The 26,066-nt window shown below is 43.5% G+C and overlaps 1 protein-coding gene across 8 annotated transcripts in view; it reads right to left on the minus strand.

The window, feature by feature from the left end:
* Nucleotides 1-26,066, minus strand: part of RBMS1 (RNA binding motif single stranded interacting protein 1) — a 294,933-nt gene that overhangs the window by 5,243 nt on the left and 263,624 nt on the right. For 2 of the 8 annotated variants that reach the window (XM_069982791.1, XM_069982797.1), the window contains exons 7-13: nt 22,779-22,894; nt 20,336-20,394; nt 19,533-19,626; nt 14,839-14,889; nt 8,513-8,623; nt 3,541-3,621; nt 2,773-2,860 (exon numbers count right to left, since the gene is read on the minus strand). In XM_069982791.1, the coding sequence (XP_069838892.1) occupies nt 2,780-2,860; nt 3,541-3,621; nt 8,513-8,623; nt 14,839-14,889; nt 19,533-19,626; nt 20,336-20,394; nt 22,779-22,894 (593 nt within the window). In that variant the 3' untranslated portion in view covers nt 2,773-2,779. The remainder of the gene's footprint in view (nt 1-2,772; nt 2,861-3,540; nt 3,622-8,512; nt 8,624-14,838; nt 14,890-19,532; nt 19,627-20,335; nt 20,395-22,778; nt 22,895-26,066) is intronic. The other 6 variants (XM_069982799.1, XM_069982796.1, XM_069982793.1 and 3 more) reach the window with 6 other exon arrangements.

Consider the following 26,066-nt stretch of genomic DNA (forward strand, 5'->3'; position numbering starts at 1 on the left):
CCACACCCACGGTTCAATTCATAATACAGATGCCGGGCTCGAGAAAGAGAACTGTATAAGGGTACTATTACACGGGTGGATGGGGGCCTGATAATAAATGTAAACCAGTGCCGATCTGCTAGATCGACCCTAGTTTACTGGGCCCATTACATGGCCTGATAATCGCTTAACAAGGGCTGCAGGGACATCGTTACCGATGTCCTTGCAGCCCTTGTTTAAACTGCATAGATTACCTGTCGAGGCTGCAGGGCTCCTCGTCCTCTGTGCTTCTCCCCGAGTCCGCGCGCTCCAGCTTCAGAAAATGAAGCTGGATCGTGCGGGACCCGGGGAGAAGCAGAGAGGAAGAGGAGCCCTGCAGCATGGATAGGTAATGTTTATCATCAGTCGCCAGCCGCGCACCGCTATTACACGTAGCAGTGCGCGGTCGGCGCCTGAAAATTATAGGTTAGAACCTATATCAATTGATCAGCCGATGACAACGATCATCAGCGGATCGTTGGCTTTATTACACAGAACGATAATTGGCTGAATCGGGCGATTTGGCAAATTATCGTTCTGTGTAATAGTACCCTTAGTCTACAGACTTTTTTCTGTCCATTAAAGGGGTATTACTTTTCAAATCAATTGGTACCAGAACGTTATATATTTTTAAATTCTATTTAAAAATCTTCAGTCTTCCAGTACTTCTCAGCTGCTGTATATCCTGCAGGAAGCAGTGTATTCTTTCCAGTCTGATATAGTGCTCTCTGCTGCCACCTCTGTCAATGTCAGCAACTGTGCAGAGTAGTAGCAAATCCCCATAGAAAACTTCTACTGCTCTGGACAGTTCCTGACATGGACAGAGGTAGCACTGTGTTAGACTGGAGAGAATACACCACTTCCTGCAGGACATACAGCAGCTGATAAGTACTGGAAGGTTTAAGATATTTTTTAACTACAACTAAATTACAAACTTAGTTTTAGTTATGATTTTTTTTCCAGTGGAGTCCCATTTTAATGCAATAAAGCAAACATAGCCTGTGGCACATAAAGTAAGTGTGTATCTCCAATATGGCTGCCCCCATAGAGTTTGGGGGGGGGGGGGGGGTAATAATTACTTTTTTATTTGCAAATATTGAAACTAAAAACAAAAAATAGATTTTTTTTTTAATAAATTAAACTAAAAGGATGCACAATAAAAATATTCCCTTTAAGGAGGCATATGCTGTAAATGTAGCCCGGTGTATAATGCAGAGGGAGAGCGGCGAGCAGCTGGATATGCTGATGTCACTTACTGGAAATGGTTTCTTCTAGTCCTGATAAATGGATTACTACACGTCTGAGAACAAACAGACTATCGCGGCTCCAGCTCACATTATCCAGAGTAATACAGCTATTTACAGAACAGCCGTGTTGAGTGTCTGTGTACAGATGGTTGCCATTGTGACAAATACAGCCAGAGGATGGATGGCGGCCATCAAGGACAAGGCATCTCAACAATCCGGCTCACATAAGCCCTGTCTGAACTCACCTGACCAGTCTGCCCTCCGTGAATATTTATCTGACAGTTCCTATATGATACAACAGAGTCAGCACAGCTACACCCAAGAAGCAGAAGGAGTCTTAAAGCGGTAGTCTCTCTCTTTTTACCACTGCAAGATATTTGTATGATAGAATATTCTCTACTATACACTGGATATTCAAGGGGTTATCCAGGATTAGAAAATGCACAGCTACTTTCTTGCAAAAAGAGCGCCACCCCTGTCCTCAGGTTGTGTGTGGTATTACAATTCAGCTCCATTCACTTTAATGCTACCCAAACTGAGGGCAGGGGAGGTGCCTTTTCTGGATGAAAGTGGACATGTTTTTTTAAGCCTGGAAAACCCCTTTAAAGGGGTTATCCAGCACTACAAAAACCATGGCCACTTTTTCCCCTTTCTTGTCTCCAGGTCAGGTGTGGTTTGCAATTAAGCTTCATTTACTTCAATGGAACGGAGTTTCAAACAATAGAACAGATTTGCCGTTTCACCACCATGGAGTCTGCATCAGGGGGGCAGCCCTAGCTTACTATTCACAAGTAGGTGAGAGTGGTCTCATGTTAACAGTACATGTATAAAAGCTAAAGGAGGAGTCCGGCCAACTTTAAGATCTGGCAGCCGGCAGGGGCAGAGGGGAATTTCATCAAGAGTACGAAATTACTCTCTCTTCCTCGGTGGGGAAAGGCCTGTCTCAGCTAATGGACTGGCTGCTCAGCCAACCAGTGACAGAAGCGGCAGTGCAGGAAATCCTGGAGCCCAGCGGGGGTCCCGAGGCAGATCCCACCACTCACTGTGGGCATGGGAAGAGGTAAGTAATTACTCATTCCCCACTGCCCCTGCCGACTGCCAGATTTTTAAAATTGGCTGGACTTCTCCTTTAAAGGGGTTATCCAGCCCTACAAAAACATGGCCACTTTCCTCCTCTCTTGTCTCCAGGTCAGGTGCGGTTTGCAATTAAGCTCTATTTACTTCAATGGAACCCAATCTGGAGACAAGAGAGGAGGAAAATTGGCCATGTTTTTGTAGCGCTAGATAATCCCTTTAACTAACTTTTTTGTTCTTCCCTTTTTTTTTTTTTTTTTTAAAGAAAAAGGTACCACTAAAAAAGTAAACAATAATGTGTAAATTCCCAATATTACACGCTGTTGTCACCATCATTATTATAATTATGTATTATTACAGCGCCCTGGTTTCCGGAGCTCTAATTAAATAATTCCATCATTTTGGGAACATAGAAGACCGCACATCTCCTAACCTTAGAGTTACTTGTTTTGTTGATAGGTGTACTGAGAATGATCACTAGAGGTCTCTACTGTCACCGGCTGCTGACCACTGGCCTCCTGCTGAAAGAAAAGAAAAAATATCAGTCTACGGCAAAGAACAAAGCACACGACATACAGTATGTGTGATCACAGTCAGAACATGGAAAGAATTACAGGAATCAGTTACAGTGCAGTACAATGAAATCTATGGACCCCCTGTTATCAGCCTCTCCAGGCTGGGATGGAGCCCGATTAAGGTTTTTTTTTTTAAGATTAGTTTTTTTTTCATGCAGTTTTCTAAGAATAGATTTAGTTTAATTTTTTCTGTGTATATGTCTTCCATGGCTGTTTTTATTGGCTTTCATTTAACGTTTTTTTTTTTTTTTTAAACAACGGCCTTTATTATATACGAATCAGGTACATCGCTGTGCTTCTTTTTTACCTTAATGGATTGGGGTCGGCACGGGGACGACATGATGTGGTCTTTATTTATTTATTTATTTTTTTTAAATTGCCTCTGGTTCCCGTGCTTGGCACCATTTTTTTTCAGGAACACCAACCTGCCCCGAAGCACTGGGGGCAGGCTGCGTCACAAAGGGGAGGGGGAGGGGGTTTCGTCACACTGGGGGTGGTGCTCCTGGGCAAGCTGTTGACCCCTACTAAGAATTGGACTGTGGGTAATACAGACTATTAGTAGTTATGGTACGATAGCCACCATGCAACTTTATTCAAGAAACTCAGCATTAAATTCTCATACTGACCTCAACAGAAACTGCAGCTGTCTGGACGTGTGTGTATTGTGGGATGTACGCTCCTTGCATAGCTGTTGTTGCAGGCATATACTGGAAAAAATAAAAGTTTACATTTGTATTAATATTTAGTATAATAGGTAACCAAAAGACAAACTGCTGTAAAGTGAAACTGGCTCAGTTGCCCCTAGCAACCAATCAGATTGGGGAATGAAAGGTGGAATCTGATTGGTTGCTAGGGGCAACTGAGCCAGTTTCACTTACCATGTTTGATTAATCTCCCCCATAATTTTACCTTGAGAAGCAAATCGTTCTGGGTGCTGTGCCAGTCACCTTAAATGTGCGATTGTGTCACCAGCTCTGGGTTTGGTATCAGTTAATTGGATGATGAGTCAGGAGCCACAGGGGGTAGACCCATTATATATACAGGTGTGGTATCGCTTTAACAGGACACCACTCCTTTATTGTGTCACTCGGCTAAATCTTTTTAGATAATGACATCTCTCAGAGAGGAAGGAAGCTAAACCAGCTCCGATTTTATGGGGATTCTTTTTGATTGACAGGAGATTAACAATCGCATTCATTCAGAGTGATGTCAGATATTCAATGGGGTAAACAAGAAAATTATAGAAATCCTAGAACGTAGAATGTCATTGTTTTGACTATCTTTAGTATTAAACATAATGTATCTGTCACTTTAAGAAATCTACGAGAATGTTAAATAAGTATACCAGAGCCAGCGCTACTCTTGTTCAGGGCTTGTATTTTATCTATAATAATATATATATTATACATATATACACACACACACACTCACCGGCCACTTTATTAGGTACACCATGCTAGTAACGGGTTGGACCCCCTTTTGCCTTCAGAACTGCCTCAATTCTTGGTGGCATAGATACAACAAGGTGCTGGAAGCTTCCTCAGAGATTTTGGTCCATATTGACATGATGACATCACACAGTTGCCGCAGATTTGTCGGCTGCACATCCATGATGCGACTCTCCCGTTCCACCACATCCCAAAGATGCTCTATTGGATTGAGATCTGGTGACTGTGGAGGCCATTGGAGTACAGTGAACTCATTGTCATGTTCAAGAAACCAGTCTGAGATGATTCTAGCTTTATGACATGGCGCATTATCCTGCTGAAAGTAGCCATCAGATGTTGGGTACATTGTGGTCATAAAGGGATGGACATGGTCAGCAACAATACTCAGGTAGGCTGTGGCGTTGCAACGATGCTCAATTGGTACCAAGGGGCCCAAAGAGTGCCAAGAAAATATTCCCCACACCATGACACCACCAGCCTGAACCGTTGATACAAGGCAGGATGGATCCATGCTTTCATGTTGTTGACGCCAAATTCTGACCCTACCATCCGAATGTCGCAGTAGAAATCAAGACTCATCAGACCAGGCAACGTTTTTCCAATCTTCTACTGTCCAATTTCAATGAGCTTGTGCAAATTGTAGCCTCAGTTTCCTGTTCTTAGCTGAAAGGAGTGGCACCCGGTGTGGTCTTCTGCTGCTGTAGCCCATCTGCCTCAAAGTTGGAGGTACTGTGCGTTCAGAGATGCTCTTCTGCCTACCTTGGTTGTAACGGTTGGCTATTTGAGTCACTGTTGCCTTTCTATCAGCTCGAACCAGTCTGCCCATTCTCCTCTGACCTCTGGCATCAACAAGGCATTTCCGCCCACAGAACTGCCGCTCACTGGATGTTTTTTCTTTTTCGGACCATTCTCTGTAAACCCTAGAGATGGTTGTGCGTGAAAATCCCAGTAGATCAGCAGTTTCTGAAATACTCAGACCAGCCCTTCTGGCACCAACATCCATGCCACGTTCAAAGGCACTCAAATCACCTTTCTTCCCCATACTGATGCTCGGTTTGAACTGCAGGAGATTGTCTTGACCATGTCTACATGCCTAAATGCACTGAGTTGCCGCCATGTGATTGGCTGATTAGAAATTAAGTGGTAACGTGCAGTTGGACAGGTGTACCTAATAAAGTGGCCGGTGAGTGTGTGTATATATATATATATATATATATATATATATATATATATATATATGGAACCGGGCTGCAATACTAGGCACAGCCTATAAGCAAGAGTGGGGCTGTTTCTGGGGGGGGTGGGGTGGGGGGGAAACAATCATGAAAAAATCCCTTTAAGGGAAAAAGGGCCTATCTAAAAGCAGGATATAATAGAGGGGGAGGAGCTGAACTCTGCTGACCCCACCCACACAGTGATTGCCACCTGTCATTTTATCAGTGTGTGTATATAGAGATGGCTGTCAATCACTAAATGTAGGTGGGGCAAGCTGGACTCTTTCTGTGCCTCCTAGGAGTCCTGTTTGGATTTATACCAGCTATAGGGAATCTTGGCTCTCGGGCTGTTGCAAAACTACAATTCCCATCATGCCTGGAAGCCAAAGCTTTAGCTGTACGGCATGATGAGAGTTGTAGTTTTGCCAAGGTTCCCTATCCCTGCTTTATAAAAAAAAATAAAAAACCTATATATCCCAGCGCTCAGCTTCTCTCTATCATATCCTATTCTCAGGTAGAGCAAAATAGCTCATAAAATTCAATATGATTTTAAAAATAAATATTTATAGTTTTATTTTTTTCATATTTTAGCGTTTTGTCCTTTTAATATAATTAACCTATCGCTTCACTTATTTCAGCATGTTTGTAACTTTCTTCTTCCAGCCTGCAGGTGTCACTGTTTGCAAAAATGTCAATGCATGAGCAGTATTTGTCCAGTTCTATAACTGCTAACTAGTGACACCTACAGGCCGGAAGAAGCAACTGCCATCCAAGCAATTATAACTTATTAAGCTAATGTGTAAGAATCCGCCAGATATTACAATGACAATACATTTGAAGGAATGCACAAATTAAAACCTACTATTTAGAAGCGTCCCCATAATAAGCAGAGAACGACAGGTTCCCTGCTCTCACAGTCGGCGAGATGAGATTTAAATGAATATGGGAGGGATAAGGCAACAGCTGAATAAATGATAAGCTTCAGATGGAGCTTAGAGAGCGGGGCTAATTTTGGAAGTTACAAGGAATTCAATCAGCCTCCCATTATCTGCTTCCCTCTCTGAATGTGCATTAAAAAGTCATAAAACACACAGGCACGGTACAGCGTCTGCTCCCATCATTTCCGAGCCGACGGTTATTTTGGAAACAGTGAGCTCATGGACCCTTTTGCCACATAAATCCCACCTCTCCAAAACTTAAAATATGCATCAGATCCAGCATGGCTGAGAAAGCCGGCTGTATGTGTGGAGCAAATTACTATACGGAGAGCTGGAATTCAGACACGTAACAGACTATATACAGCCAAGATAGGCGTCCATGCACACACCGTGTTTCCCCGAAAATAAGACCGTGCTGTATATTAATTTTTGCTCCCAAAGAGGCACTATGGGGGATATTTATCAAACTAGTGTAAAGTAGAATTGTCTCAGTTGCCCCTAGTAACCAATCAGATTCCACCTTTTATTTTTCAAAGAATCTGCGAGGAAAGAAAAGTGGAATCTGATTGGTTCCAATATACTTTACATTAGTTTGCTAAATCTCCCCTTAAGGGTGCATTCACATATATACAGGATCCACAGAAGATTAGATGGTGCTGATTTGATGCTATGTTCAGTTATTAAGATAAAATCTGCTGCGGATCCTCACCATCAAATTTGATGTGATACAGAAAGTGTGAAGCTACACTAAAGGGGTACTCCAGCGGGGGGCAATTTTTCGCTGGGACCAGGGAGGAGGTGGATTAGGAAAAAGACGTCCACTCACCTCCCCGGTTCCAGCGGCGGGTCCCGTATTGTGGCGCTCTGGTCCCTGGCCGCTTCCTGGTGTCTGACACAGGCCCGAGACATGACTTCTCAGGTCCGCTCAGCCAGTCAGTGACTCAGTGAATCTGTTTCAAGTCCACTCAGATCCCGCCTCTGTCACTGACTACCTGAGACGTATCGTCAGACACCAGGAAGCGTCTGGGAACCAGGGAGGTGAGTGGACGTCTTTTCCCTCAGCCACCTACTCCCCGATCCCAGTGAAAAAGTGCCCCCCCCCCCCCCCCCCCCCGCTGGAGTACCCCCTAAGGGTCCTATTCCGCGGGCCGACGGGGGCCCGATCAATAACGTAAACGAGCGCCGATCTGCTAGATCGAAGCTCGATTACTGGGCCTATTCCACGGCCCGATAATCGTTTAGTGAGGGCTGCAGGGACATCGTTACCGATGTCCTTGAAGCCCTTGTTTAAACACCATACTTTACCTAAGCATGTTGCAGGTCTTCTCCTGTGCTCCTTCAGTGACTGGCTGAGAGGTTTGTCAGCTGAGACAGGCCGCACCGAAGCTGCTGCGCGTGGGACCAGGAGGAAGAAGGAGCGCAGGAGAAGACCTGCAACATGCTTAGGTAATGTATGGTGCTTGTGAAATCACACCACGCACCGCTATTACACCCGATGATTTTAGGTTTGAACCTAAATAAACGATCATCCGATGACACGATCATTGGCTGATCGTTGTCTCTATTCCACGGAGCGATAATCGGCCGAACAGGGCCGATTATTGGTCCGTGGAATAGAACCCTTAGTCTTATTTTCAGGGGGTTGTCTTATTTCTCTTCTCCTGACCCTCCCCCCGGAACCCCCACTCACCAACATCCTGTAGGAGCGCAGCAGAAGCACGATCAGCAGCGTGTGGCGGGACAGAGGGACGTGCGGTGGCCACCGCATGGAGAGACACGTATGCCTGGGGTGCCGGCTGTCACAGTCCACAAGGTGATTAGGTGAGGTGTTGGGGAGGGGGTGGTGCAAGTGGTTGGTTAGCGGTCTTACTTGCGGGGTGTACCTTATTTTCGAGGGAATGCCTTTTTTTAGGCTAGTTGGTAGGCTAGTTGGGGTGTCTTATTTTCAGGGAAGCACAGTAGTAACATAGGAAAGTAATTTTTGGAAGGGACACTTACTGTTCCACTGCTGCTTAAGGACAGGTGACTCATCTGCTGGGTCAGGGGACTGATCATGGACGCCGGCTGTAGTGACATTGTATGGTCCATGGAAGGAGTTAACACGGCCCCCTTACAAGAGAAAATAGCAAGAGATTAACCAGTATTATGAATATTTAAGCATGTGTTCACACATGGACATCATTTTACAATATACACCGACATAAAATCTCATAAAAAGCTACGCAAATTCTTCGGCTGACTCAATTACATTTAAATGACAGTTACACCTAAGTTACCAGGCACTGTCTCAGTGACGCATGCTTTAGGCAGTATGAAAGTGATGACAGCTTCATGTGAAGAACTAGACATGTGCGGGACTCGAGCATGCTGTAGTCCGACCGTTCAACATTTGACTCCCAGTGGCTAAAGAAGTTGGATGCAGCCCTAGGGAGTCCTGAAAAACAGCTACAGCCTATGGCCTATGGCAGCCACTGGTATTCAAATGACGAACAATCAGACTCGAGTATTATTGAGTCCCGTTCATCTCTAGTAAGAACGCATTACTGTTGAAGACCTAACTCTTCCAGCTCTGCAGTACAGGAGAATGCCAGTCAACAGATTCCAATGACAATCAGCAGAATTCTCAAAATGTCTCTTGCTTATAAATTGTAATAGATCTCAAGACTACCACAAGTCAGGTGAATACATAACCCAAAATTATCATTCCCCATAGCGGGTCTCATTCTGCCCTAGCAGTTTACATCTACTAAGCATGTACACTATTTAATCATTTAGAGGGATACAGTATTTCTCTTAAGCTTTAAAGTTTTGCCGCTAAGGTTTTCTTTTTTGTCCGGCAACTTGTCTCGTCCTTCTTTAGATTCAATCTATTTCATCAATGTCTTTGTTGCAGGCGAGTGACTATGCGGTGTTTGCTTTTCATTAGGAGAGCAGAGTCAGTCAATATATTTAGGAATACCTTTCAGATGACATCACTGGACGCGCTTGTAGATGCCTGTATTAAAGAGTCTCGTAACAGATATTACGGGGCTAATAATTGAGAACAGTTCTCGGAATTGCCTTAATGTACATTTCCTAAGACTTCACGAGAAATTCTTTCATCATCCATAGCAAATTTAGGTCAATTAACCACGGAAAAAAAAAATAAAAATTAACACTGGCCTAAGAATTAAAAATAGAATTAAATATTTATATGAATGTAATGTTACTGGGAGTGTCAAAACGAAACAGATCATTTTATTCAAGAAAACGACAACTAGTACGAGACGCTGTGTGTGTTCTTGAAGACTTCCTCTCGAAAAGGAAATTGTCGAAAGCATGGTTTGTGGTTTATGATGTAAGGGGAAGGATGGTGTTTAGAAGGACAGGAACCGACAATCTCGATTTTTTGGGGGAATTTATTTCTTTTTTTTCTTTTTTTTATAAGAAAAGAAGCAGAACTTGAAACGGCCTGAAATAAAATATTAACAATGGGCATTACTGTTGGTAATTATTTGATATTATTTTACAGTAAGTCGTTAAAGGGGAAGTTTAACCAAAAAGTTGCCTCATTGAGACAGAAGAGAATGAGTTTTTCTATTCAGCTTGGAAAATCCACATGTATTTTTTTTTTTTACTGATGGACGCCAAAGGAGTTCTGGCGGCACAGCTCTGGTCTAGACAGGAGTGGGGGTGCTGATGTTATCTTAATGTCTGTAAGCATACTGCTAAAGTGGATAAAACTAGTAGACTTATACTGCACTCCTTACACAGCCTATAGAATCGCTAATCGTAGAGCTGATGTTGGGTTCTATAAAGACAGATGAAAACTTTTTGCAAAGTCTTGGAATTTCCACTCATTAACATTTATCAACAAGGAATTTCTTTTAGCATGCCATATATTTCCCCTATAGGTACCTAGAATTACATAAAATGAATAGACAACCATGTAATATAGGACAGGTTAGGCTTCCCAGCCATTCTTATAAGGCTTGGCTCACTGGCCATTTATTCTTAAGACTCTCTTCTAAAGCCCTTATTCCATGGGGATCAGCAGGAGCAAGTGAGCACCGAGCTGTCAGGTCATTGCTCGATTGCGCATTGTTCCCTGCTCTCTGCCAGCGCTATTACACACGCCAGCAGCGAGCGGGTAGGGGAGCTGCAGGGGGTGGGGTGGATGGTTGCCCGGGCAATCCTTAAATCATCCGGGAAGCACATAGGAGATAACAGCGCTCTGCCGCTAAAAAATGGACCCCGGAAAGAAACCTGAAAGACCTCATTAAAGTCAATTATATCTCTGGAGAGCCATTGGTGTTTGTTGAGTAATGGACCACCAGGCTCTGTTTTTGTTCCTGTATGGAATCTGCAATTGAGGTCCCAAACCAAGATGTGAACAAGACCTATGGCCTATGCCTTGAGTAGAAAGCTGCTGAGCAAGGCTCCACTCTCTATCCATGCCTATTCACCTGCAATAACTGTGGGCCAAACGATCAGGCAGTTACCCCTCCTGGCCTCCCCATACACATGAACATCTGGCACGGTTGAACGTTCATGTGTTTCCTATAAGGAAGGATGAACCACTGCCTGCCTGCTCTTGCCCCGGCTTATCTCTCTGAGAACAAAGGGGCAGAGCAGTGAATATCACCCGATTCCTACTTCCACCAACTTCATCTGTTGGTGGAGACTTGGAAGGCCTCCACACTCCTTACACTGTTGGAGGACTTTAGTATAATACTGTATGGGGACCTTAAGATGTCTGTAATATCCTAGCATAGCATATAGTTAAGGCCCTATTCCACGGAACGATTATCGTCCGTATTTGGCCGATATCGGCCGCTACGGACGATAATCGTCCCGTGGAATAGAGTGCAACGATCAGCCGACATCGTTTATGTCGGCTGATCGTTGCAGTCGCTTTTTTTTCAACATGTTGAAAAACAAGCGACTGATACAGCAACGATCAGCTGCCGTCGCTCCGTTGAATAGGAGCATCGGCAGCAGACGCCGCTGTATCCTATGGGCTGCCCTGCCGATCTAGCGATCACCCGGGCAGCCCCCCCAGCAGCTCCCCGCCACCCCTCCCGCACTCATTCGCTCGCTGCAGCCGCGTTGAATAATGGCGGCAGCGAGCGGGGAACGAGGAGCAAACGAGCGCTGAGAGCGCTCGTTTGCTCCTCTGGACGACCCGTGGAATAGGGGCATTAACGGTCATGTTACTGATACAACTACCTGTAGGAGAGGTGATCAATAGGATCAGTATGTCACCAATTATTGGAAAGGAGATGCCCCGTGTCCACCCTGTTTGAACAAAACTGTGGTCAAGCAAGCACACTTTGCTCTATGGCAAAGACGGGATAGCTGGGCTCACAGTCCATATGTTCATCCATCCCAGTTTCCACAGAGGCACTAGGACACCCCCATTTTCATGATAGCTACGGGTCTGACCTCTTAGATCGGATACTTATCACCTATCCCCAGGATAAGGACTAGGGGGAGATTTATCAAACATGGTGTAAAGTGAAACTGGCTCAGTTGCCCCTAGCAACCAATCAGATTCCACCTTTCAGACTCCAAAGAGTGTGTGAGGAAAGAAAAGTGGAATCTGATTGGTTGCTAGGGGCAACTGAGCCAGTTTCACTTTACACCATGTTTGATAAATCTCCCTCTAGGTTTAGATTATGGGAAAACCACTTTAACATGTTAAAGAAGGAGACACCGTGAGCCTCATGTTTTGATGACTTCTCTTTCTTTCCATTGAATTCCCAGGCTGACAACCGGCTGAGTCTATAAAACATCTCGTCTCCATTGTGTGAGGAATAGAGGTGCACTTTAATAGTCTGCCAGTTCAGGAAGAATCCATCTAAGATCGTTTAGCTCTAGTGAGCGAATAGAACAGATGTGAAAAATGACTGGTCCTGAGGCTAAATGAATAAATATGGAGATGGTGTTTACTCAGAGAGGTGTGTTCACTGCGCATTACAAAGGAGAAGGCACGGATAAATAACACATTAAACAATCGCCTCATTTACTGGACGCCCCGTCGCCGGTGGACGGCTTTGTCAGGCGCGGGGCTGGCGTGCGGTATTGTGTTATGGGCGAGTCGGATGCATTGTTTTCTTCTTAGATTTTTCTAATGTGGTAAAGCGCATGCTGGGAATTATATTTCACCTGCGTCCGGCTGTAGAGCCACAGGCTGCCATCCTGGCCCTTAATGAGAATCTGTCACCGGGGATCCGGCTGCCAGTTTGTCACCTCATTACATAGTATGTATCCAGGCCTACACGCATGACGTGTTGTCTTGTTACTATGACCAGCTTTGCATTGCTATTTATAGCTGTAGGACTTGTACTGTTTTGTGTGTTGTATTACCTGGAGATTGCACATGTATTCTCACAACAGCGAATACATGGTGGGTCTTATGGTGCCTTTACACAGACAGATTTATCTGACAGATCTTTGAAGCCAAAGACAGGAACAGACTATAAACAGAGATCAGGGCAGAAAGGAAAGACTGGGATCTATCCTCTTTTCGAATCCATTCCTGGCTTTGGCTTCCAAAATCTGTCAGATAAATCTCTCCGTGTAAACGCACCCTAAAGGCCCTATTACACCAACAGATCTGACGACAGATTATCTGCCAAAGATTTGAAGCCAAACCCAGGAGCGGATTTGAAAAGAGGAGAAATCCAGTCTTTTTATGACCTGTTCTCTGTTTATAGTCCATTCCTGGGTTTGGCTTCAAATCTTTGGCAGATAATCTGTCATCAGATCTGTTGGTGTAAAGTCCCCTACTGATCATATAGTGATGGCTTATCCTGAGGACAGACCATCATAGAAAAATTCCTGGACAATCCCTTTAAGAAACATGTCCTTCTGCCATCTCAGTCTAGCACTGTATGACTTAAAGGGGTTGTAAGTGTATGAGCATGGAGGGGTCTGCTGCTGGGACTCCCCATGATGTTGTGAATGGGAACAGGAGTCTCGTGCATGCTCCATTGCCAGAGATAGGCAAGGAGTGCAGTGCTATCTCAGACAGTTCCTATAAACAATTAAAGGGGTACTCTGGCACACTTTCTTTTCTTTCAAATCAACTGGTTTCAGAAACTTAAAAGTAAAGTAAAAATCTATATATTTACAAATCTCAAGTTTTCCAGTACTTATCAGCTACTGTGTGTCCTGAAGGAAGTGGTGTATTCTTTTCAGTGTAACACGGTGCTCTCTGCTGCCACCTCTGTCCATGCCAGAAACTGTCCAGAGCAGTATCAAATCCCCATAGAAAACCTCTCCTGCTCTGAACAATTCCTGATATGGGACAGAGGTGGCAGCAGAGAGCACTGTGTCAGACTGGAAAGAATACACCACTTCCTGCAGGGCATACAGAAGGAAGTTAACTTCCTGACACCCGTTGATTTAATTTTTTTTTGGCCAGAGTACCCGTTTAATATGGTGACTGTTACCAGAATTCTCGCAGGAATTCAAAAAGAAAAAAGACAGGCCTATCTTTCTTCTTCTTCAGGAACAGTGCTGCCATTTTTCTCAGGCCATGCCTGGTACTGTAGGTCAGCCCCAGCTTGCATCAGTGAATCGGTGACACAACGCTGCATGTGGATGAGTCAGTACAATTACATGAGTCAGGCTCAATTACGGATAGTATTACAAATGCGGCCAACTAAGGTTTACAACGAAGTTACAGAACATATTTAGTAATCACTTCTATTTTATGTGCGACTTACAACTGCTGGAAGGTATTCAACTTGGAGAAGAAATGGAGGAAAAGAGAGGTAATCTCACTGTGTCTATAAAATGAATGTACACATATCTATCTATCTCTCTATCTCTCCTGATAGCCTGTTGGACTTGCCGAACTGTATGGGTTTGGCAAACATTCTCCAGACTCGAACACTTGGCAATTGACTCCCAGTTTCTGGAGTTGGATGCTACTCTAGGGCTGTCAGGAAAACATGTTTTCTAGGACTCCCTAGAGCGATATTAAACTTCTTGAGGTAGAGTCAAAGTCAAACATTGAGCTTTCTGGATCAAAGAAAGTTGCCTAACTCGAACAGTTCAGCAAGTCCGCTCAACACTACTAGGGGGAGCTTACTAACGACAGACTATTGAAGGTCTATCCATCAGGGGGCACAGCTCCGTACATTTAGTAGTGGTTGTACTCGGTATTACAACTCCCCTGATTCACTTTAATGGGACAAACTGAAATACCCGCTACAACTATTGCCAAAATTATCTCTCTATAAGGATACGCTCAACACAGAAGCTTGGAACCAACATAACACATACATAGATAATTTTTGTTAAGTTTTGCCTAAATTTCTCTTAGAGGAACTTACAGCGTGCTGCATGATATATGGCTGAGGCTGCATCCAGGAAGGACTTGGCACCTAGAAAAAAAAACAAAAAAAAAACAAGAAAAGTCAAGCGCTGTTAAAAATCCAATCTGCCTATAACAATAAAGATAGAAAAGCTTTTTTCAACCTGACTCCCCTCAAAAGACTTCTCACATTCACAACAAAATACCAGTGTTTATGACTTTGCAATTTTTAACCCCCCACACACACCTCCTTTTTTTCATTTTTACCAGTCCATTATCCAAACTGATAAATCCGCCGGTTGCTCACGGTCTGAGACGTTGTAAACGCTACAATCCTTAAGTTGCTACTTGTGTAAATAATTTTCCGGCACGATGGTAAGAGTCGCTGAAGCCCACTTCTGGGGAATCGTGACTAGTATGTATAAAGAAATTAATTCTCTGCTGCGGGCGCTGTGTTTCTAAAGGCTCTTAAATCCCTTTCAATTACAAGATATTTCCATGGACAGACACATAATAAACACAACATTAAGGCTGGGTTCACGAGCAGTTTTTTCTCCCTCCTCGTTTCTTTGCAGTTTGTTCCTTTTAAAATGCCTGGGAAAATGTGTCTGATTACAAATGGCAGCGGATTTAAAGGGGTACTCCAGCGGGGGGGGGGGGGGGGCACTTTTTTGCTGGGATCGAGGAGGAGGTGGCTGAGGGAAAAGACATCCACTTACCTCCCTGGTTCCAGCGGCGGGTCCCGCATCGCGGCGCTGCGGTGATCGGTTCCCGGCCGCTTCCGGGTGTCTGACGTGGGCCCAAGACGTGACGTCTCAGGTCCGCTCAGCCAGTCAGTGAAGGAGGTAGGATCAGTTTCAAGTCCGCTCAGATCCCGCCTCTGTCACTGAGTGGCTGAGCGCACCTGAGACGTATCGTCTCGGGCCCGCGTCAGACACCTGGAAGCAACCTGGAAACGGAGCGATGCGGGACGATGCTGGAATCGGGGAGGTGAGTGGACATCTTTTCCCTCAGCCACCTTCTCCCCGGTCCCAGCAAAAGACAAGAGTGGTGCTGTCTCTGAAAGAAAGTGGCCATGTTTTTTTAGCGCTGGATAACCCCTTTAACTGCATTGATAGAAATGTAAAAGGTAGAGAATCGGCCTAAGGGGCACAGAGGTGGAAATAATCACAAGGTTAATCCGTCCTGGCACCATAATGGGGAGGCAATTTAATACTATGTACACCACGGAAAACATACAGCAAGTATAGCACATGTGAACATGACCTAAGGGAGCACAAGTCTAAATATTACCTAAGCACATTCCAATCGAAAGGCAATACTTGGACCGTCCATAGGTGTTATATAGACACAATGTTCCATAAAAAGGGACGCGCTCAGACAGCAATACAGATGAAGTGACAGCACACTTGCGGACAGCACGCAATGTTCCTTGTGCTACAGGAGACAATGTCATATAAGGGTGAACCTGCTCGAAAAATTTTATCTAGTTTCCTGAATGTGTGTGTTTTTTTTATTTTTTTTTTAATTATTGAAAACATAAGAAAACAAAAACTCACAAATTAAAAAAAAAAAACTAAAAAAGTTTCGGCCAATGCTAGTAGCAAATATTTAATGTTCTAAGGCAGTGTCCCGGTGTCTGTGTACGCCGCACTATACATTATTTCTGCTGCGCCATCTGTTTTGGAGATCATATAGTGCGGGAGGAGCAGAAGGAACCAGGTCTGCGTTGTGTCTAGACACGGTAAACAGAACATTTTGTAATTCTGTAGCGAGGATGGCAAAAACATACAGAATAAAAAAATGAACATAAAAAGCATAGTGTTTCTAACATCTGTATCTATGCTATAATAATAGTAAAGAGTGATGTTAAAGGAGACGTTCCTGAACTCCTTGAGCACCTTGCATACAGTTCCTGCTCCCGCCCCAGTGATCATGCGATCGACAACTACGAGCGCCGATTCCCACGCCCAATATTATACGCTAGGTAAACTAATAAGTGACTTGAATAAATTCACTTGAAGAACCACACAAGGCAAAACTAACAAGCTGTTATGTTTAATGCAGCGCCTCAGGGGTTGGACAAGACATACGGATTAAGAAAACACCAAAGAGCTAAATTCTGTCACCCCCTTCAACTTTATACTTGCTATAGCAAAAAGTGTTTTATTAAGAGTTCATTTAAAGGCAATAAAAAAAAAAAAAAACTAAGCTCCTTTATTCCTAAAACAGCGCCACCCCTGTCCTCATGTTGCCTGTGGTATTGTAATTCAGCTGCATTTGCTAGAATGAAACTAACTACCGCACCCAGACTGAGGACAGAAGTGGCGCTGTTTTCTGAAAGAAGGAAACAATCTTTTTGTAATTCTGGACAACCTCTTAAAGATTAAAGTTATCTGATTTGTGAGGACTGGAGTACCTGACCACTAGGACTCCATGTGGAGAGATGGTCAAGCATGTGTACTGTCGCTCTAGTCACTATCGGACTGGAAAATAGAACAGAGCACTAAACTAGCTATCTCCTGCTGCCCTATAGTAAGTGAATGAAACAACAGTGTTTCACACCGGGGGCCATTTTCAAGACTGGAGGTAGTATCAAAGGTGAGACCAACATCAATTAGTTAAAGGAGAAGTCCAGAGATTTTTTTTATTTTAAAATCTGGCATGGGGTAAAATGAAAAAGGAAGAATTACCTACCTCTCCCTGTGCCCAGAGTTGTGATGACATCACGACTCGGGAGAAAATGCCCGACCTGGCAGATGGACAGCCCACTCAGCCAACCTGGCTGAGTGGGCTGTCAACCAGCCACGTCGTGACGAAGACAGCACAAGAGATCATGGAGCCTGGTGGGGGTCCTTGGCTGGTCAGATGGCGGATCGCGGGCACGGAGAAAGGTAAGCTAGTGCTGTTTATTCCCCCCCCCCCCCGCAGCAATTTAAAAAGAGAACAAAAAAAAAGAAAAAACTTTGAGGCCAGGCTTCTCCTTTAATTATCATCTATCCCAAGGATAGGTTATGAGTTTTAATTAGAAATGTGCGCAACTCGAGTCCGATTGTGCAGTATTTGATTACCAATCGATGAAGAAGTTGGATGCAACCCTAGAGTGTCCAGGAAAACATGGATACAGTCAAAGGCCTATGGCTGTATCTATGTATTCCAGGCAACCCTAGAGCTGCATCCAACTTTTCCAGCCACCGGTAGTCACATGCCGAACTATTGGACTTGGGCATACTCGAGTTGCGTTCATCTCTAGTTTTAATTTACGGGATAACCCTTTTAGTTAGTTATCATGAACACTTTTTTTACAATATGAATTTTCAGCATTCTAGGGTATAAATAATAACATGCCAAATGGTGCCATCATTGTGCGTGTAGCAGGTACCCCTTTAGAGAGCAGCAACGCTACAACCCAAGGACCAGGCTTATCTGTGCATAGTCCCAGTCTTGTGAGGAGGAATCTGGCTGAACTCTGAACAAAGCCCCCCCCCCCCCCCCCGGGCCACATCACGGCTCAAAAATTACATATTACTGGTGGTCTGTGGCCAGGTCCTGGATCCACATTTTAATTTCACTTGCCTATACCCAAAATACCATGGAAGTTTTTAATCTAAAACATAAATTGCCATAGTTTATAAGAAGAAACTTCAGGCAAGCTCTGACCACGGGCGTTCCAGGCCAAACCATGAGGTTGAAAGCACAACCCAATGTCCTCATCTCTGCCAAGGACGGAGAATAATGAGTTTCCCTTTTTTATGAGCTGTCGTGGTATGGAAGCCCAGAAATTGCTATGAAGATTTTTTTTCTTTCTGAATTTCACAAATAAATTATTATATATATATTTTTTTTCTTTAATCTTTTTTTCTTTTTTTTTAAGGTTAAAATTGTTTAAGTGCAATAACTGGCAGGACGAAGTGTCCATAGACTAGATACAATGGTTTCCTAGTTTGGCTGAAAAGGAATTTTTGGGGCCTCTCTCAGCTTTTACAACGTTCCTAGTTTTTTGGCCTTATTTGCCTGTATTTCGTGACTATATCTTTCCAGCTAAGCAAATCCCATCTATTGTGTGCCGGAGCTTCTTGGAATTCTAAATAAAAGGCTCTTTTTTGGGGGAATGAGACCTGTTCTGCATAACTAAACAGAGTTGTGTCAGGACAGTCTGGGGATCTATGTCATCACTCCGCTATTAGAAACACACTGGTGGATTGGCAGGACCCTAAGCAACATACAAGGCAACTGGATCATGTGTAACACAAAGGGATTTTCCACAAATACACATTGATAGTGTGAGATTATGCTGCTGGTGGTGGTCAGACCAAGACACTACTTTTATGACATGCAATAGGTTCTATATGCAGATATTCCCTTTAAACTGGGCATTAATGCTGGTGGACCAGTTAATATTATGAACTGGTTTCCATGCAGCCAATAATAATAATAATAATAGCCCGCTGTCCACATGCAGGAGAATGCTGATGGACAAAAAAACGTTTTAAAAAAGTATGGGGAAAAAAAATCTCTGCCAAGCTGAAACTGGGGCATGCAATAGATCAAAGTGAAGGAGTACAATGCACGAGACACGGATCTTTAATTATCCCAATTTAGGTGATAATGGAGTCTATGCCGCAGCCCCGGCCGCCTAATGACAGGGATCTTTGTTATCGCTGCTGAAATTAGCATCAAGGAGACTGGCTTCCCGGGTTCTGAGCTACTCACCTGGTACGTGGAGACAGGAGATGCAATGTAGGGGGTGATGGAGGTTTGGGTGATCATCCTGTTTGTGGCAATGCTGTATGGCGGAGGGTAGAACCTGCAACAAGGAAGGAGAAGAGTGTCACATAAAAGTCTAAAGGGTCAGCATACAAAGAATGAAAATGTATACTAGGCGAACTACAAGGGTGTCCTATACTGCAGCGTGAGGACCATGGTGCTTATTCTAATTTTAGGGGGATGTTCACAAGGGGTAGATAGGTTGTAGATATCTCACAGTGGATTTACTATAGAAAATTGGAGGATTAATGTGGATGAATTGACCTACGGAGTATATGCTAAACGTTTTGCGTGTTGACTTTGAGGATGTGTTCAACTATTGCATTTTCCTCCTGGTAAGGCAGCAGTTTTTGCAAAATTTTGCACCACAATTTCAGAAAAAAAAAGGGACGTTCCATAATAAAATTTGCAAGCTTTTAGTCTTTGAAGGTTTTTGTTATGAAAGAACCACGCAGAACCAGCACAAGCCAATGTCAAAAAATAAACACACAAATATGATATCTATCTATAGGGAACTGTCAAGTACAACACTTCTGCCATATATGCTGAACACACCCTTTAAGCATCCATTAAGAATCCTCATTAACAAGAAGGAGGAGCTTTATACAAAACAGGGGAGGTTAAATAAAGGTGGCGGCACAGGGCCATCCTCTCTCCCTACTTTTGCCTTGTTCACACTAGATGGTAAAGGACTTAATGCATGGACAAAACAAACATGAAATATAAAAGTTTAGAGTTGGGAAAATCACCTTCTGACATACCCATTTTGAATAGCAGCAGTGGGATCATAAGTCAGCGTCATTCCAGCCTGTGAAGAAAGAAAGAAGTTCTTCAGACCATCTAACAGAGTCATCATAAATAAAAAAAAATCATCACACAAACAAAAGGCGGGAGACTCTTTACATGCTGCTAACCTATTTAATCTATATTACGCATAACACGTTTCATAATTAATAGATAATAAAAAGAATTCGGCATCTGAAAAAGCTATGCTCATGTTTGCGATTTATTTAAAAATATCCCTTTTCGTGGAGCTGTAAGTTTCCAAGGTTACAGACTACAAACAATCCTTGTGTGTAGTCTGAGCTTGTACACTTTTTTTTTTTCTTTTTAATCTGCTCACTCAACTTGTGCTACAAACAGTAAGGCCACTTTCACACATCCGTAAAAGCCTGTAACATAAGACCTGTGTGCTGGCCACATATCACGGACTTAACATTTGGCTATATTCACACACAGTATTTACGTCAGTCTTCTTGTCAGTATGTTTTCAACCAAAACCAGGAGTGGGTTGAAAAAACAGAAACTGTGCAAATTTTTTTATTATAATTTTTGTATGTCGGTTCCACTCCAGATTTTGGCTACAAATACTGACAAACACTGGCCAAAACACTGTGTGTGAACAAAGCCTTATACTACATTATAATTTACTATAATGCACTACACTACACAAGGGATGCACGCAGATGTGTTGGCGATTCACATTGGACTACAGTCCGCTTGAGACAGTTGGCAGCCAAGGGCTATCTACTATATATGGCTGGCTGCAGATATAGAGACAAACAGAAATGGTAACACATGACTGAAGCATCAGACTACAGAGGGGATTTTTGTAAACTGAACACATGTATATATAAAGTTTATCACATGTAGAAAGCATTTGACTCCAGGCATTAACACCTCAGTGTACGGCTATGTCAGGAAAGACCAGGATCATATGGCTGACTGTAGAAACCTACAGCACTAATGGATACCTATAAAAGCTTCTATTTAGTTTAAAGGGGCTTTCCAGGCAAAACTGATGAGCTACCCACAGGATAGGTGATAAGTCACTGGTCATCGGGTTACGGATATCCGGCACTCCCAACAATCCGGGGCTCAGAGCTCAGACTATAAAGTGAACGGGCTCAGAAGCAGTTGGCTCCGTTCACTACTGCAGCTTAGTAGTGTTGAGTGGACTTGCCGAACTGTTCAGGTTTGGCCAACTTAAACGCTCCACATTCGATGCTGGAGAAGTTGGATGTTGCCCTAGGGAGTTCTGGAAAACATGGATACAGCCATAGCCATAGGCTTCCAACTTCTCCAGCAAGTAGTCAAATGCTGAGTTTTCAGATTCAGGCAAGTTACTGACCCCGAACAGTTTAGCAAGTCTTCTAAGCGCTACAGCTCAGCTGTCTTTCACTTGAACAGGAGCTGAGCTGCAGTTACACATCAACGCCTCTACACAGGGAAGGGAGCCAACTGCCTGTGGCTGCGTTCAGTGTGTAGTAGAGGCAATGAGAAGCTGATCACCAATGACCTATCCTGTGGATAGCTCCTCAGTCTCAGACTGGAAATCCCCTATTATGGCACAAGAATAAAATCTTATTGATAACAAGTACAGATGAGCGAACCTTGAGCATGCTCGAGTCCATACGAACCCGATCATTTGGCATTTGATTAGTGGTGGCTGCTGAACTTGGATAAAGCCCTAAGGCTATTTGGAAAACATGGATATAGTAATTGGCTGTATCCATTTTTTCCAGACAATCTTAGAGCTTTATCCAAGTTTAGCAGCCACTGCTAATCAAATGCCGAACGATCGGGTTCGGATGGACTCGAGCATGCTCGAGGTTCACTCATCTCTAGTAACAAGACATAAAGAAAAGTTTGCTTACGCATTTCAGACATGCAGTGTAATTAGTTATAAATGGGCGCCTGAAATGCGTCAGAAGACGTACTATAGAAATGTATCAGCTTGGAATTGTAGTTGCAAAACAATTTGCATATCTTAAAAATTTAAAATGTGAAAGTGCACATAGGCTTCACGAAAGGATACATCGACGATGCAATGTAAAAAGCAAGCTTGACCAGTCAGAATTTTTAATATAACACAAGAGAACAATGCAGTATACATAAAAGCCATGCGTCTTTTCTTCATTTTCCAGAATACAAACATGGGAGGCGAGAACTCCAAGTACACAACGTATCTCTTGTTTGCCGAGTTAAGCTGCATTGGTGTAAAAAGGTCAGGGATGAGCATGAAAGCGAAGCACAAAGCAAATCCCCAGTGCTAGCAGCTGCAGAGAGGAGGGCACCAGCCTGTCACACACACCCAAGCCATGGTAGCTCCAAGCCAAGAAGTCCTGTGTGAGTCATGTTTTTAAGCTACTCATTCATGCCCCCACCCTGAAGTTTTATGGAAAGACTTACAAGTCTCACCTCGCCCTCTCTCGGCCAGGCTCTTCCATTCTGGACGTATTTGTTCTGGGTTTGTCGCTTCTTCTGTCCTCCATCAGCAAACTTACACAGCAAGGCTTCTGTGGGAGCTGCGGAGAGGAGAGAGGGAAACGGAAAGTTAGCGATCACTCATCTGTCATGTGTCCTTGTCCGTTTCCCTTAGGATCCCATCAACACGTTAAATCGGAAGCACTAAGTCATGTATAGACATTCGTAAGGAAGCAAACATTTTACACAATCATTGGAATAGTGTTCTCCAACCTGTCGCCAAACGACAATGACCAGCTTGCCCCGCATGCTGCAAGTTGTAGGTTGGCAACAGCTTGATAGACACAAGTTGGCTAACGTTGCATTACAAAGACAATGCCCTGGATCTATTCACTTTGCAGCAAGTTGCAAACAATTTTGGTCTACAGCAATCGCCCCGTCTGGTTATCTTCCCCTGAGGGTCAAACATTGGGCACTTTCTGGGTTTGGGTTTCTGCAGGATAATGTTGATTGACAGCTCCTGTACTAGATGCAGAAATAAGACTATTCATATATATCTAAGGTAAAAAGTGGGCCAACTGCTCCGGATCATCTGTAGAAGACATTGTCTTATGTTGCTTATATGGACTAAATGTTGCAAGGTAAAAACCAGGAATATACTGTAGGATTCCAGACTGTATCATTAATTGTTCCATAATTAAAATTTATCACCTAGCTAAGTGACCAACTACTAGCCCCCCTACAAATTATGAGAATCTTGGTTCCTATGTACCCATTTGAATGGTGCACCCCAACCAATCTATGGATATTCTATCCTGGATAACCCCTTTAAATTAAAGCACCACCAAGTGTAAAATTTGTATTTTTAACATATCTTAGTTACCATGGACATGACAAAAATTTTGATCTGTAAAGCCCCTATTACTCGAGGCGACAGAGGAGCAAATGAGCACTGTCAGCAGCAGACCGCCACTATCCTCTAGTGATCACCTGGGTAGCCCCCCCCCCCCTATACTTAAAGCGAGTAAGAGCAGGGTGGGCGCGGGGAGGTGTGGGGGGGCTGCACGGGAGATCGCTAGATCGTCTGGACAGCCCATAGAGGATAGCAGCAGTCTGCTGCCGCTGCTCCTATTCAACTGAGCGACTGCAGCAGATTGTTGCTATTAGAGGCTGTTGATGGATCGGTGTCTAATTTTGGTATTCTAAGTGCACAGTTAGGGGGGCTACCAGCAGGTTAGATTCCTCTAACCTACTAATAGTTCCCCTTTAAGTTCACACATCTGACTATTAACTAAATTGTCACACTAGAAGATCAAGGCTGTGGAGAACCCCTTCAATTTCTGCTTATTGCCGCCTAGTCCAATAGTCCATCAGTCAACTAGCAGCCCTTGTAACCATGTTAGGACACCTCCCGACAACCGATATATTAAAAAAGAAATCTTATAAGATATTGCTCCACACAAATCACTGCAACATAAAAGAACCTTCTTCTCCAAAGCTGTAATAATACATTATTCATAAGGAGGGGGAAGGAATAAAAGGCGCCTATCCTCAACCTGAAAAGTGCAATGTGGGCGTAAAGCGCGGCCGTTATGGGGGTCGGTGTTGCAGATGGATTCATACAGCACACTGCAGCTCGCTGGGGCCAATTTAAAGCTTGCGGCCCTGTCGTCGGCCAGAACGCTCCTGAAATGATCCCAGGGTACCTGCTGAGTGGTGTGCCGAGGGGAGCTACACTGCAGCTCCACCAGACTTATTATTCTATATTATCCCCTCTCAGCCTCTGCAGCCTCAAGCTTATTTCCTAACAAAGGGCTGGAAGAGATGATGTCTACATCCTGACTCACAGCTTCATAATGAAGGCTCGGCTAGATATGACGGAAACAAGAATTCACCGTAATCTTATTAACAATGCATTGCTAATGGCGTTCCTATTGGCAGGAGGGGCAGCGTAGGATAGCAGTGTATAACTGGGCTGCAATACAAAGCTGCACCAATTTACTAAGATAGGAGGGGGCCATTATATTACGTCAGTATTAAAGCTACTATATAGGGTAGTAGAGATAGGTATGATTCTCTGTGTTATTTTGGGGATATGGGATAAGCAAATATCACTATACAACTATCATATAATAGCACTCTGATCTTTAAAGGGGTAAATGAATCTTTTTAAATCAACTGGTATCAGAAAGTTATACAGATTTGTAAATTACTTCTATTTAAAAACCTCAAGTCATCCAGTACTTATCAGCTGCTGTAAGTATTGCAGGAAGAGGTGGATTATTTCCATTCTAACACGGTGCTCTCTGCTGCCACCTCTGTCCATGTCAGGAACTGTCCAGAACAGCAGAAAATTCCCTTTACTACTCTGGACAGTTCCTGACATGGACAGAGGTGGCAGCAGAGAGCACTGTGTCAGACTGGAAAGAATACAACACTTCCTGCAGGACATACAGCAGCTGAAAAGTAGTGGAAGGGTTGAGATTTTTAAATAGAAGTAAATTACAAATCTGTATAACTTTTTGACAGTGTTATTCCAATCTTAGAAAAGTGATGGGATGTTCCTGATTTACAATAAAATGAAATTAAAAAAAGGTTAGAGTTGGATCACTAAATCAGCCAAATGATTCTCACAATCTTTTCGGGTACCTGAGGACAGATCCCCATCCTGTGTATGTGAAACCACTTTATAAAAAAAAGAGAGTAAATCCCTTTTAAAAACTGCGCTGCGGAAGCTTTTTGACCTGACAAGCTTCTCAGACTCGCGGCCCTGCATACACTTGTGCACTCGAGGTATTTGACAAAGATACAATAATAGTTACAGATCCATCAACAGCAGCGTGATGACAGTCTCCACATTTTTTCGGACGCTGCATGAAGACAATAACAAAATGAAAACAACGAAAAACTTAAAAAAAAATTTGTGGAATTTCTTTGAAATGATTTCATCAAGGAAATACTAAAGAGGTCCTTCTATGTTAAAAATGCATTCAGCTCTGCAGGCAGCAGGTTGTATAGTGGGGATGGTAAGCAGCTTGATACACATTCATGTGATACACATGCAACCTGCTCTCTATAGAACAGTTTAGGCAGTTCAACAATCAGCCATGAGCTGTTATCATTGGAGAAGTGACTGGCTATATAATTTAAATGTAGAATTATATACAGAACAGTCTAATGCAGAATGAAAAAATCTGAGGGTTGTGGGTAACCTTTTATTTCTATGATGTCCATTATACCCTAATGGGACATTATGGAAAGGCATTGTCTTAT

This window comes from Dendropsophus ebraccatus, chromosome 9 (assembly GCF_027789765.1).
Source record: "Dendropsophus ebraccatus isolate aDenEbr1 chromosome 9, aDenEbr1.pat, whole genome shotgun sequence".
NCBI classification, from domain to species: domain Eukaryota; kingdom Metazoa; phylum Chordata; class Amphibia; order Anura; family Hylidae; genus Dendropsophus; species Dendropsophus ebraccatus.